This window comes from Anthonomus grandis, chromosome 4, assembly GCF_022605725.1.
Source record: "Anthonomus grandis grandis chromosome 4, icAntGran1.3, whole genome shotgun sequence".
Taxonomy (NCBI): Eukaryota; Metazoa; Arthropoda; class Insecta; order Coleoptera; family Curculionidae; genus Anthonomus; species Anthonomus grandis.
In genome coordinates, this window is record NC_065549.1 from 4,654,996 (window position 1) to 4,668,464 (window position 13,469).

Sequence of the window (13,469 nt, forward strand, 5' to 3'; positions counted from 1 at the left end):
TATACTATTGAATAAAATTGTTAAGGAATTTATGTTGCTAAATCCTTTTGTTGCTCGAAAAACAAATCCAAGATTTTTAAGAGCCTTTTGTACAATATTTTCAAGGTGCTTTTCAAACAAAAGCCTAGGATCCAATGTCACCCCAAGATCCTTAATATAATCCAAATATTTAAGCTTAACATTATTTAGGTAAAGATCACATTTAACTTGCAGAGAAACAGGCCTTTTAGAGAACAAAATACAATTACATTTATCCAAATTGACAAAAAGTCTATTCAAAGTACAGTAATTCATAAAATTAGATAAATCGTACTGTAAAGTAAAGTAATCAGCAGCCGAGTTAATAGTTTTTGAGATTTTAAGATCATCTGCATATAAAGCATAGCTACTATGTGAAAAACTATGTGAAGTCTCAGAACCTCGCTCCATATTCTCAGATATGAGTTGAACGTAAGGCACAAGGTTAGTCAGTGCCGATCTTTTTTTAAAAAAGCCGTGTTGGTTTAAGTCAATCGATCCCCTAACAATAAAAAATAATTGATCCAAAATAAGAGACTCAAACAGTTTCTCAAAATGGCTCAAGAGAGAAATCGGTCTATAGTTATTGATAGCGCTTTTATCTCCTGATTTAAAAATAGGCACAATTTGGGCCACTTTCCAAAGCCTAGTGTATTTACCAGTTGAAATACATTGATTATACAATAAATATAGAGGCTCACAAAGATTAGGACATGATTTCAGAAATATTGAGGGAAATCCGTCTGGTCCAGGACCCTTTTTGGGATTCATAGAGCATAAAGCTTCTCTAATATCGTCTTCTCGAACATGATCAACAGTAAAACATTCTTTTGATTGGACAACATCAATTAATGATGGAGTATTAGATGGTTCAAAAACACTGCTAAAAAACTTTGAGAAAAGTTCACAAATGTCAGAGTTATTCGTAGCATATTGATCATTAAAGGTCATTTTTAACGGCAAATTTTTTGTATTCCTTTTATTATTAATAAACGACCAAAAGTACTTTGTGTCATGCTTAATATTTTCCTCTGTTTTAGTAATGTAAACTTTATAGTCTTTACTAATATTTAGTTTTACAGTTTTACGTAAATTTGAGAAAATATCGTAGTCAGACTGTAGCTTGTATTTTTTCCAGTCTCTGTGCACCTGCACTTTATTCTTTATTAATAGTGTGCTTAGAAAACCATAAAGGATATTGGCGCTTTTTAATTTTTATTTTTGATATTTCAGAATTCACAATATTACTCAGTTCTGCGTAAAAACATTCGATGTTGTTATCTACATCACGAGATAAAAATAAATCCTTCCACTGAAAAGAACGAATTTTCTCATTAATAACTGCATAATTTGCCCTAATGAAATTTACCTTTTGATAAGAATTACACACGACTTTTTTTTCATAATTTAACTTAATATTTACCTCCAACGACATATGACTGTCATGACTGTCCTCAGGCACTAATGGGTAATTACATTTAAGTACCTCGGTTATTAAAGAATTAGTACCTACAACTAAATCTAAAATTCTATTCCTTGAATTCAAAATATAATTAAATTGTTTTAAACCATTAAGGAAGTAAAAATCAGTAAAGCATTTGCTACATGGGTCAGTGGCGTTATCAGAATTTAGTTTGTTATTACGCGACCAGGATAAATTAGGCAAGTTAAAATCACCTAGCAATAAAACTTTCCCATTAATTTTGTTACTTAGTACAGACTCTACTTTTGACATGAAATGTTTATAGTTATTCGAAGATGCGTGAGGGGGGACATAGACAGTACAAATTAACAATTTATTACCTCCATTTAAGACGACACTGACCCATATATCTTCAATTATATTATTGGTGTTACATAATCTTGGTATGAGTTCGGCACAATGGATATCGCGCACAGCTAGCATTTCTCCGCCACCATCACTTTTTCCACTCACTAGAGCACTACGGTCAAATCTAAAAACATTGTAGCCAGGAGGAAATAACTCCGAGCTCAGCACATCAGGCTTCAGCCAGGATTCTGTTATTGATACACAGTCAAATTGAGCAGCACACATAGATTGGTAAAAATCAACAGTTTTTGTTCTAAGTCCTCTGGTATTTTGGTAATAAATTGAAAATTCAGTGCATACAGACATTTAAATAGAGATTATACATAGGAGATAGACTAAAGTATTTAAACATAAGAAGAAAAGGGATTAAGTACTCAAAGACGACAAAACTTGTTCATTGGAGACATGAAAAGCCCTACTATTATCCTCTTTTTTAATGAAGATCTTCGAATCCTTAATCCAGCAATATGTATAGTTTGACATTTTGCAAAACTCCCGAGCCTTTCTGGGCAGCTGCTTGAAGTATGGAGAGAGATGTTCGTTGACAAACAACCTAGTTTCCTGCTCAAATCCCAAGTCAGAAGCCTTCAAACCACGGTTTCGACCTAACTTAACTGCACTTAAAAATTCGTTTCTCTTCGACACGGAGAAAAACTTTACTATGACGTTTTTAGGATAATTATTGCTGGTATCCGACCCCTTGTTAAAACGAGCAACTCTATATTCTGTCAATAAGTTTGAATATAACCTAACACTGAAAAAGCGTGTATTCCTCGACGATGGCGGTAAAAAAACAAATATATCTCCTCGAGACTACCGGACTGTCAAGCATCTGATATGTCATGCCACCATTTTTCATAATATTTAGCTTCTAGATGCTCTCTTTCTAGAAGATGCTTTCTTTTGACAGTAGCACATGGCGCTAATAACGGCCCAAAGGCGAAAAAGAAATAGGACGTTTAACTTTTGAAAAATATTTATAATACCGGCCCTTAGGGCCTGTTATTTTAAAGTTTCTAGATGATGTAGCAACAATTTCTTCGGAAGCTACAGCTATTTTACGTAATTTTATAAGAAAATCCTGGTTTGGTTCCATGGATCATCGCTGATAATATAGTTGTAAATATAACTTCCAGAGTTGCCTTTTTATCGATTATTTACAGTGACTGCAACAAGGATGAGTATAAAACGTTGCTGAGTCTCAAAAATTACCTGTCAAACTTTCTCATCTTTTTCCCCTGAGTGGAACAAGGATCAATAAAGGTTATACAAAGTACAGTAGCGCACTTTTTGAATTTACTTCCTAAACTAAATTTATGTCAATTCTATGGAGCACCTCGTATAAATACTTTTATAGCCAATCGATCAAACAAACAATACGCGATAATTTTCACAATCCTTTAACACCTGCACTTCCCACCCTCTTATCACGATCGAGCGGTATTATCGATGGTTGCCAAGTGACCTGCCTCCCTCTCCCTATTACACCACTCCAAACAGGTGCTAAAAATCCGGTTTTTAGCCTAAATTTCATTCTGACAGACGTGACGAACGTCATATTTAAAAAGAAAATGAATAATTCTTCACGTCAGCTTTAAATGAGCGACGAGAAGAGGAAAGAGGGCGACGAGGCCGAGGATGAACGTCTCGAGTTCCTCCTCAACTACCTGACGAAGTCTTACAAGTTGAAACAAGAAAAATGGAACAAGATGATCGGGGCAGAAGAAAACAGAGTAAGTGGGCAATATATGACAACGTTAAGCGTATAAATCATAAGCAACTACTATATTGTGTGCATTTAAATTAATCTTCTCTTAGAAATTGATCATGAAATTCTTCGAGAGTCCCACTCAACCGATGCTGATCCTCACCATACCCTCCAGCGGTCTTCTTACACCATTCACGTCATTCAACAACCAAATCAAACAGAAATTCACCTACTTCATCAGGATAAAAGAGGCAGAGGTGACAATGGAAAACTTCCGTTCCGTTCTAACGTTCGGAGACATGTCTGGAAAACCAGTGGAAGACCTGGCGACCCTGGTAGAAGGCGTCTTCGTTCCACTCATGTCGAATCCAGGCAATCAAGTGGGATGGCCCAAAGTGGTATCCCAAGACGTCATTTCACACGTGAGGACGTTTAAAAGTACCGTGGATCAGGTAATGGTCGGCACCTTATAATGTTCATATGCGCAATAGCACCCAGTTATCCAGATTAAAGGAGCCATGAAGAGCCAAGTAGTACTGCCGATGCCCCAAGGGATGTCTAAGGTATTCCAGGCCGTACAAACCTTTGAGAGTTCCGGTGGCGAGGAAGTGGACTTACCGCTGAAAACTACTCTGGAGAATTGCGTGATGAAGTGGGTGTCCATCTGCGAAGAAGTACTGAAGCAAAACTCCCAAATGTGTTTCGCCAACGGTGCTAATCCGATACCGGCCAACGAGGTGGATTTCTGGAACGCCCGCCTAAAGAACATCGAGTCTATTTACGATCAACTAAGAGATCCACGTGTTAAAGTGAGGATTAACAGTGAGTTCGATGTCGGTTTTACTGTTTGGGGTTTTCTAGAAAATGGGTGAATACCTGGAAATGACCAAGAGTACTTATGCCAAAGCGTTCCAGGCTTTATTCAAGGATATCGTGGCTGCCTTGGTGGAGGTTAGAGATGTCACCAGGTATTTGAAGACTTTGGTGCCGCATTTTGGACGGTTCGATGAGAATGAGTTTTTGGAGACCGATCCTTATGTGAAACCGTTAGTAAGTACTGTAAAGATTTTGTGTGCTACAAGTACCAAAATGTGGAAAAATCGGGAATTGTTAATCTGTTATGATTGGAATTCTTAAGTAAAATCTATATTGTTGTGACGAATTCATAATGAATTACTTATTTTATTGCGTATTACGTCTCTTATAGCAAAAATCAACTTAAAAATCAGGCAAGTCCAGGACTTTTTTGATCCAAATCGGTTAAACGGGCAAGTCCTTTGCCTTTACATCTTTCACTATATGACAGGGACTTGCCTGATTCTTGCACCAAAAGACACACAATTTCAATTTATATGGGTTGATATGTTTAACTTATTTTATGAGGAAAATGGACTTGCCCGGTTCTTGCACCAAGTTCTTCAAATGTTTTTTTTTTTTTTTTATAAAGGACGTAATACCCAATAAAATAAGTAACTCATTGGAATTCTTTTTGACATTATAAAAGTGACCAAGAGAAAATACTGAAAATTATTTCCAAGTTCGAAATTTGGCCGCTACAGGGCGTAATTAAAAGGTTAATAATTCAATAATTCTAATTTTCTCTGGAAAATTTAAGCTTATTAAAAACCTTGGAATATTTTTCATGATTTTGGTCAAAAATTCATTGGCGTACGTACCGACCTTTATAGAGTAAGGGGAGGTACTAAAAGTGTAATAATTGTATTAATGTCTATAACTTTTAACAGACTTATCCAATTTTGCTCGATTTAAGTTTGTTTAAAAATAAAATGTAAGTAGGAGCTTTGAACACTGTATCCAGTACTACGTTTTTAGAATAATTGCTAGGAGGCGTCATTAGAATTAAAAACTGTATGACACTAAATGCGGGTATATGTTACTCGGAATTAACAATAATTGTTTATTTGGCACCTCTCTTCGTAGTTTTCTTATTGTGTCCTCCTAATTCACCCATAAGTCTAACACAGTTAGATCGAGAGATCTAGATGGCCACTGAAACCAACTACCCCTTCCAATCCAGCGATCTGGTTAACTGTTTGAGAATAATGTGCGGGGTAACGATCATGTTGATACCACATATTTATACTTAGGTTAATGGGAATATTTTCTAACAGTAATGGCAAATTATTTTGTAAAAAGTTAAAATATGTTTCACCATTTAAATGTCCATCGATAATAAATGGCCCAATAATTTTATTTTCCAACTCTACCTGTTTTGTTGATCTATTTTCCGCATCCAGTGAGGATTTACCCGGGACCAATAATGCATGTTATGCAAAATAACATTACTACAACTAGAAAAACTTGCTTCATCAGTCTATAAAATGTGAAAGAGGAATTGGGGATTTTCGTAGCTCATTTAGCCAATAATAATGGTTGAGTCCTTTGTCAAAATCATTTTCTGATAGAGCTTAGTGCAAGAACTAGAAAAGATTCCTAGATGAAGCGAAAATTCTCTTGTGCTTAAGTACGGTACAGCTTCATTGTATGCAAGAACGTTTATAATATTATCTTCATAATATTCCATTGTCCTTAAACGTATTGCCAGTCGTCGAAATTCTTCTCTGCTATAATTCCTTCGTTCAGGATATTTTGCAGCATATTCAGAAGGTCAAGAGAGCCGAAGGCCACATATTTATCCCTCCATTATACCCATGGATATAGCAGCAGAATGCTAAAATTAAGACACCATTATTCTTGACAATTATAAATAGAATAGATTTTCCTGATTGACGAAGCTTAAGAAATTTAGACAGTTAAATAATAAATTGATTATTTTTCCACATTTAGTCCCTATCGTAAACTTATCTTTTGCAAATCCTCAGACCGTCTATTTCATTATTCCAAGCAAGCGGACCAGTAAATCATTCCCTAATTCCAGGCAATTGAGCCATTAATTGATGTCCCATTTCCAGACAGTTGAATAGTGGATTCCTATCCAAATTCCTGTTTATTGAGTTGCTTTATTTTATTATACCAGGCAGTTAGGCCAAGAATTCGTTTCTTTATTCCAGGCACGTAAGTCAATTAAAAAAAAATGTCCTTGTAAAATCTACAATAGCGTGAATCTTTTCTTGGTTTCGCCTATTAAGGCGTCATCAGATCCGTGAAAAACTTCAATCTGTCATACAAATTTTTCGCTCGTCTGAAGATGGCCTTAATACACAAAGCACGTACTAGAGATAAGAAATAAATACTCTACTATAGATTTTCAGTTACAGTTTTGCCAGTATCTACTATCTTGAAGAAAACGAAGGATTTCTTGTTGAGCCATAGATTTGTCATTCAAGCCCAGTCAGTTGAACATTAAATGGATAATTTTTTCTTATTTTTCACGGTAACATCGACTTCAAATAAAATCAAAGTTTCAATGATTTTGCAGTAGTGTTCATAAAGTATTTTTACTGCATCCTGACGAGCTGCAGGCAGTTGAGTTACGAATTAATTTCTAAGTTACAGGCAGTTAAACCATCAATTCGTTTCTCAATTTCAGGCAGTCGAACAATGGATTTATGTCTGAATTCAGGTTTATTGAGTTGCTTTATTATTTCAGGCAGTGGAACCAGGGAGTGATTTTTCAATTCTTAATGGTTTAACTATTTAATTCTTTAATTACAGAGAGTTGAACCATAGATTCATTTTTCAATTCTAGACAGTTAAAATATCAATTTTTTCTCAGTTCCAGGCAGTCGAACCATGAATTCAAGTATGAGTTCAGGTTTATTGAATTGCTTTATTATTTCAGGCAGTGGAACCATGGAGTGATTTTTCAATTCTAGACGGTTTAACTATTTAATTTCAGGCAGTTGAACCATAGATTAATTTTTCAATTCCAGACAGTTAAACCATGAATTTATTTCTCTATTCCATGCAGTTAAGCCATCAATTCATTTTTTCAATTTCAGGCAGTCGAACCATGGATTCATGTCTCTATTCGGGTTTTTTAATTTACTTTATCATGGAGTCATTTTTCAATTTTAGATGGTCTAATTATTTAGTTCCTTAATTCCAGGCAGTTAAATCATTAATTCCTCTTTCAATTCCAAGCAGTTGAACCATGAATTCATGTCTGAATTCAGGTTTATTGAGATTCAATTTCAAACGGTCTAATTATTTCATTATTCCTTAATTCTAGGCAGTTGCACCGTGAATTTCTATTTTAAGGCAGTTGAACCATGGGGATTCATTTCTCAATTCCAGGAGTTAAATCATCAATTCGTTTCTCTATTCCAGGCAATCGAATCATGGATTCATGTCTGAATTCGGGTTTATTAAGTTGCTTTATTATTCCAGGCACTGAAACCATGGAGTGAATTTTCAATTTCACATGGTGCAATTATTTAGTTCCTTAATTCCAGGCAGTTGAACTGTGAATTAATTTCCATTTCCAGGCAGTTGAACCATGGATTCTTTTCTCAATTTCAGGCGGTTGAAACATGGATTCATGTCTTTATTCAGATTTACTGAGTTACTTCATTATTTCAGGCAGGGAAACCATGAAGACATTTTTCAATTCTAGACGGTCTAATTATTTAATTCCTTAATTCCAGGCAGTTAAATCATCAATTCCTCTTTCAATTCCAGGCAGTTGAACCATGGATTCATGTTTGAATTCAGGTTTATTGAAATTCAATTCCAGACGGTCTAATTATTTCATCATTCTTTAATTCTAGGCAGTTGAATTGTGAATTCATTTCTATTTCAAGGCAGTTAAATCATCAATTCGTTTCTCTATTCCAGGCATTCGAATCATAAATTCATGTCTGAATTCGGGTTTATTAAGTTGCTTTATTATTCCAGGCACTGGAACCATGGAGTTAATTTTCAATTTTACACGGTGCAATTATTTAATTCTTTAATTCCAGGCAGTTGGACTGTGAATTAATTTCCATTTCCAGGCAGTTGAACCATGGATTCTTTTCTCAATATCAGCTGGTTGAAACATCGATTCATGTCTAAATTCAGGTATATTGAGTTGCTTTATTATTCCAGGCAGTTGAACCAAAAATTCATTTTTCAATTCCAGGCAGCTAAACCATCAATTCGTTTCTCAATTCCAGGCAATCGAACCATGGATTCATGTATGAATTCAGGTTTCTTGAGTTGCTCTATTATTTCAGGCAGTGGAACTATGGGGTAATTTTTCAATTCTAGACGATTTAATTCCTAATTCCAGGCAGTTGAACTGTGAATTCATTTCCATTTTCAGGCAGTTGAACCATGGATTTATGTCTGAATTGAGTTTTTTTACGTTGCGTTATTATTCCAGGCAGTGGAACCATGGAGTGATTTTTCAATTCTAGATGGTATAGTTATTTAATTCCTTAATTCCATGCAGTTAATTTGTGAATTCACTTCCAGGCAGTTGAACCATGGATTCCTTTCTCAATTCCAGGCTATTAGACCATCAATTTCTCTCTCAATTCCAGGCAGTTGAACCATGGATTCATGTCTGAATTCAGATTTATTGAGTTACTTCATTATTTCAGGCAGGGGAACCATGGAGACATTTTTCAATTCTAGACGGTCTAATTACTTAATTCCTTAAGTCCAGGAAGTTAAACCATAGATCCATTTTTCAATTCCAGGCAATCGAAACATTGATTCATGTCTGAATTCAGGTTTATTGAGTTGCTTTATTATTTCAGGCAATGGGACCATGGAGTGATTTTTCAATTCTAGACGGTCTAATTATTTAATTCCCTAATTCCAGGCAGTTAATTTGTGAATTCATTTTCATTTCTAGACTGTTGAACCATAGATTCTTTTCTAAATTCCAGGCAGTTAAACCATCAATTCCTCTTTCAATTCCAAGCAATTGAACCATGGATTCATGTCTGAATTCAGGTTTATTGAGATTGAATTCCAGACGGTCTAATTATTTCATTACTCCTTAATTCTAGACAGTTGAACTGTGAATTCATTTCTTATTCCAGGCAGTTGAACCATGGAGATTCATTTCTCAATTCCAGGCAGTAAAACCATGGATTCATGTTTGAATTCAGGTTCATTGAGTTACTTTATTATTCTAAGCAGTTGAATGGTGAATTTATTTCCATTTCCAGTTAGTTGAATCATTGATTCCCATCCGAATTCCTGTTTATTGAATTGCTTTAGAGTTTTTAATTAGTCGGAAAATAGTGCTGTTCCCGAAATAGGTTCTAAATTTAGGTAATTAAATTAATGAATTTGAATCAGAACAATGCACAACTAATTAATAATGTCAACTGTCAAAAATTAATTATTTGCAATTTCATTGGTTTACTTCCATGGAAACCTGCCCATGATTTTGCATCGATTAAAAGTTCTTAATTCAAATGGCGCCTTCTATCAATTTAGCTAAAAACAGTCACGTGCTACTGGATACAATATTTAAAAGTACTTACATTTCACTTTTAAGCAAGCCCTAATTGAACAAAATCGGATAAGTTTTTTAAAATTTATAGCCATTTAAACAATTATAATTTCACTGCCTTCCCCTCCGTACCGACCTTATGGAGGTCGGTACGCCCATGAGTTTATGTTTTTAATTATGTAAAAAAAAAGCTGAAATTTTCAGGAGAAAATTAGAATTGAATTATTAATATTTTGAATTATTATTATCTTTCTATACGTCATTTGTCACTATTATCATTATTGAGTTTGGCGGGAAATTTAAACGAAATAATATCATGGTGCCTTAACTCGGTCCGCTAAAAAAATTTTTATTACAAACATGGCACCATTAACCAACGTTGACCGGCGACAAGTTTATAAATCACCCTTATAACTCTCTTAAGACAATTTTTACACATTATCAACAAATTTACTTTCAGGTCCACGTGATCGGTCTGGTATGGGCAAACTCGAAGTACTACTCAAGGAGCGACCGCATCGTCATTTTATTCCGTATGATCGTCAACCATTTGATCGATTCTGCCGAACGGACTCTGGATCCAGGCAGTATCTTCCAAGGCGAACCCGACGAGATGTACGAGAAAATCTGCACGACCATAAGAATTCTGGAAAACTTCGACACGTCATTCGAGTACGTGCGCGAGAACCTGGAGTCGTACTATCGGATGCCCGAGAGCAGTACCGAGGAAATCCCCGTGAAGAAACCGTGGAACTTCCACAGGAGGAACGTGTTTCAGCGCTTGTACGACTTCATAGCCCGTCTGCACTTAGTCAAGGACATTCTGCAAACGTTCATCGAGTTCACCAAGCTGGAAAAGGTGGAAATCGGGGGCATCAAGGGCCGCTACCTCTCTGCCAAATGTTTGGACATTTTCGAGGAGTTCAACAAGGCATACACCCATTTCCAGAACATTCAGTACGACGTCCTGAACACCAAACAAGACTTCTTGGTGAAAGACTACGAGAGTTTCCAAGAGACTTGCGCCGACTTTGATAAGAGACTGGCAGCAATATTCTCACAAGCATTTGACGATTGTTACAATCTGGAAACCATGTTTAAGTACCTTAATGTGGTGGGAAATATGTTTTCTAGGCGCTACATTAACGGCATCATCACGGTGAAGTACCCACGCATCACTCAAATGTTCAATGAAGAACTGGACACAGTCAAAGAACTCTTTGATACTGCTAAGCGAGATGGCGCACCCATAGACAAGAACTACCCACCGCTAGCTGGAACTGTTCTTTGGCTCCAGAGGTTGTACCACAGAATCTCAGTACCAGGCAAAGAGTTTAAACTAGTTGAAGACGAGATATTGACATCTGAAGACACCGTGTTCGCCTTTAAGAAACTTGATGAAATGCTCGAGCTAATCGAGAAGGAGCAGACGAGTGTCCTGAGGGAGTGGGCCCTCAAGGTTCCAGATCAGATCAAACTGAGCATGTCCAAGTTTCAGCTGGTGAGGACCAGTACGGATTTATTGAAGCTGAACTTCGACAAGGAGCTCCAGGCGATACTGAGAGAAATAAAGTATTTGAAGAGCATGGAAATTGAGAATTTACCACCGGAGGCGTTGGAGTTGTTCGTGAAGAGCGAGGAGTTGTTCGGGTCGATCGTGAAGTTCAACAGGATCGTCGAGTGGTACAATTATTTGAAGAAGAAGACCACCGATGAGGAGGCGAATATTATCCAGGAGGAGCTTAAGGAGTTGGATCAGTTGATTTTGCAAGTTACCGACGTTTATACGTGGGATACGAATAGTAAGTGTTTTTTTTTTTACCAAATGTTTTTCAGTAAGGTTTTTCCCAGGAATTCTATAGTAAAGTCAACATTTTAATAGTACCAATGGCATTGGGGCATGCCAGTATGCACCAATATTCATGGCATACCAATAGATTTTGTCAAAATCAAAAAAACTTCTTTAAAGAGCAACTAAGCCCATAGATGTGTAGTCCTTCTTATCATGCACTTAAAAATCAAAGAAGTTCTCCAGAAATCAAAATATTCTCATCGATATGGTACTCTGTTTTAGCTAATCTTTTTCCAGGAATTTAATGATGAATTTAAAATTTTGATAGCAATAACCGTTCTGCCATAATGAAAAAAATTCTTTAAAAACCAAAATGACCTTATCGATGGTATTTTTTTTAGCTCACATTTTCCCGGACATTTAATGGTGAAGTCAAAATTTCAGTAATACCAACCATGCTTTTAAAATAAAATAAAAACACTTAAAATAAATATAAAATTACAAAAATGTAGAGTTTTTAAGTGTCGCAAACTTTTTACACAATAATCTGTTAAAACACAGCTACGAAAGAGAAAACACACAGCTCCAGTGTAAACAATAAACGTACTTTATTACTCATTTTAACAGTTGATAGTATGGTTGTCATAAGTATTGAGGCATGTTCAGATACATGTTACTTGTATTAAAACATTTAAGGCGTTATATTCAATACTCCCACTTTTGTAAATGGTTTAGTCCAATTGTCAATAAGCACTAACCTTTCACTTAAATCTATAATGCTTTTCAAAATTTAAACCTTTAGTCAATAGGTGAGCGGGCATATCAGCTGTCTGTAAATATTTCAACAAAAACGATGCCTAACATCAATATGTGCCCTCTGATTATCATTATATAGAATTACTTCTTTCGATTCTAACCTAAGCGCCTGGACTAAATTCCTTAAATATATGGCTTCCTTGGATACAGTAGCTTTAACTAAATTTACATTGGACTCAATGGGTATTGACACCTCTTTACAGGTACTCATAATGAACTTTATTAAAGACTGTTCAATATATCTCTCTCGGTCTAGAAAAACCTCATTTTTATCGTTATTTATGGTAACCGTCATTCTTAAACATTGTTTTAGCTCTCCTAGATTCTTAATCTTAAACTTAGAAGCTAACTCACATTTTGAACATTCTGTTTCTCCTTTAGAATTACCAAGAATGAAATGAAAAGCTTTTGTAGCCCTAAGATTTTTAAGGTCTGATAAAACTCTTAGGAGTGAAACACATGTAACCGAGTATTTCTTTTGTTTTAATTTTCATTATTGTTTCGATGTAACTCAATTACTTTAAATAAATTAAAATGGTAATGGAAAACGATGGAACGGCAAAATAATCTGCTATAGATTATACGACAATTTATCGGAACACCGAACAAAAAATCGTTGCACGATGTTACAAAACGAAGTTTTGTTATATGCCTGTACGTACCTTTAGTCTCCATAGATCCATAAGAGCCAATAGAACACTGTCATTTGACTGTTGCGCCCTCTGAATGTCGATGAGTAAGTAATACTAGCCGGAAGTGAAAATGGGTTTGTGACGTCATAAAAGCGGGTAATTTAAAATTTGTTTATGGCGTCAAATTTGAATTTTGCTTTTCCGGAAAGACCCATACGTTTCCTACTAGATACATAGGTCCGGGATTCAGAAATTAAACAAGAAATATCACAAAAATGTCTTACTAGATTATCTGAAGA

General features: G+C 35.6%; 1 protein-coding gene across 1 annotated transcript in view; it reads left to right on the forward strand.

Annotated features, from left to right (window-relative positions):
• The first annotated feature begins 3,400 nt into the window (after window positions 1–3,400).
• The window catches only part of LOC126734829 (dynein beta chain, ciliary-like), a 54,123-nt gene continuing 44,054 nt past the window's right edge, over window positions 3,401–13,469 (forward strand). The window contains exons 1-5 of the mRNA XM_050438589.1: window positions 3,401–3,582; window positions 3,668–4,009; window positions 4,064–4,366; window positions 4,419–4,607; window positions 10,391–11,732. Coding sequence (XP_050294546.1) covers window positions 3,448–3,582; window positions 3,668–4,009; window positions 4,064–4,366; window positions 4,419–4,607; window positions 10,391–11,732 — 2,311 coding nt within the window. The 5' untranslated portion in view covers window positions 3,401–3,447. The remainder of the gene's footprint in view (window positions 3,583–3,667; window positions 4,010–4,063; window positions 4,367–4,418; window positions 4,608–10,390; window positions 11,733–13,469) is intronic.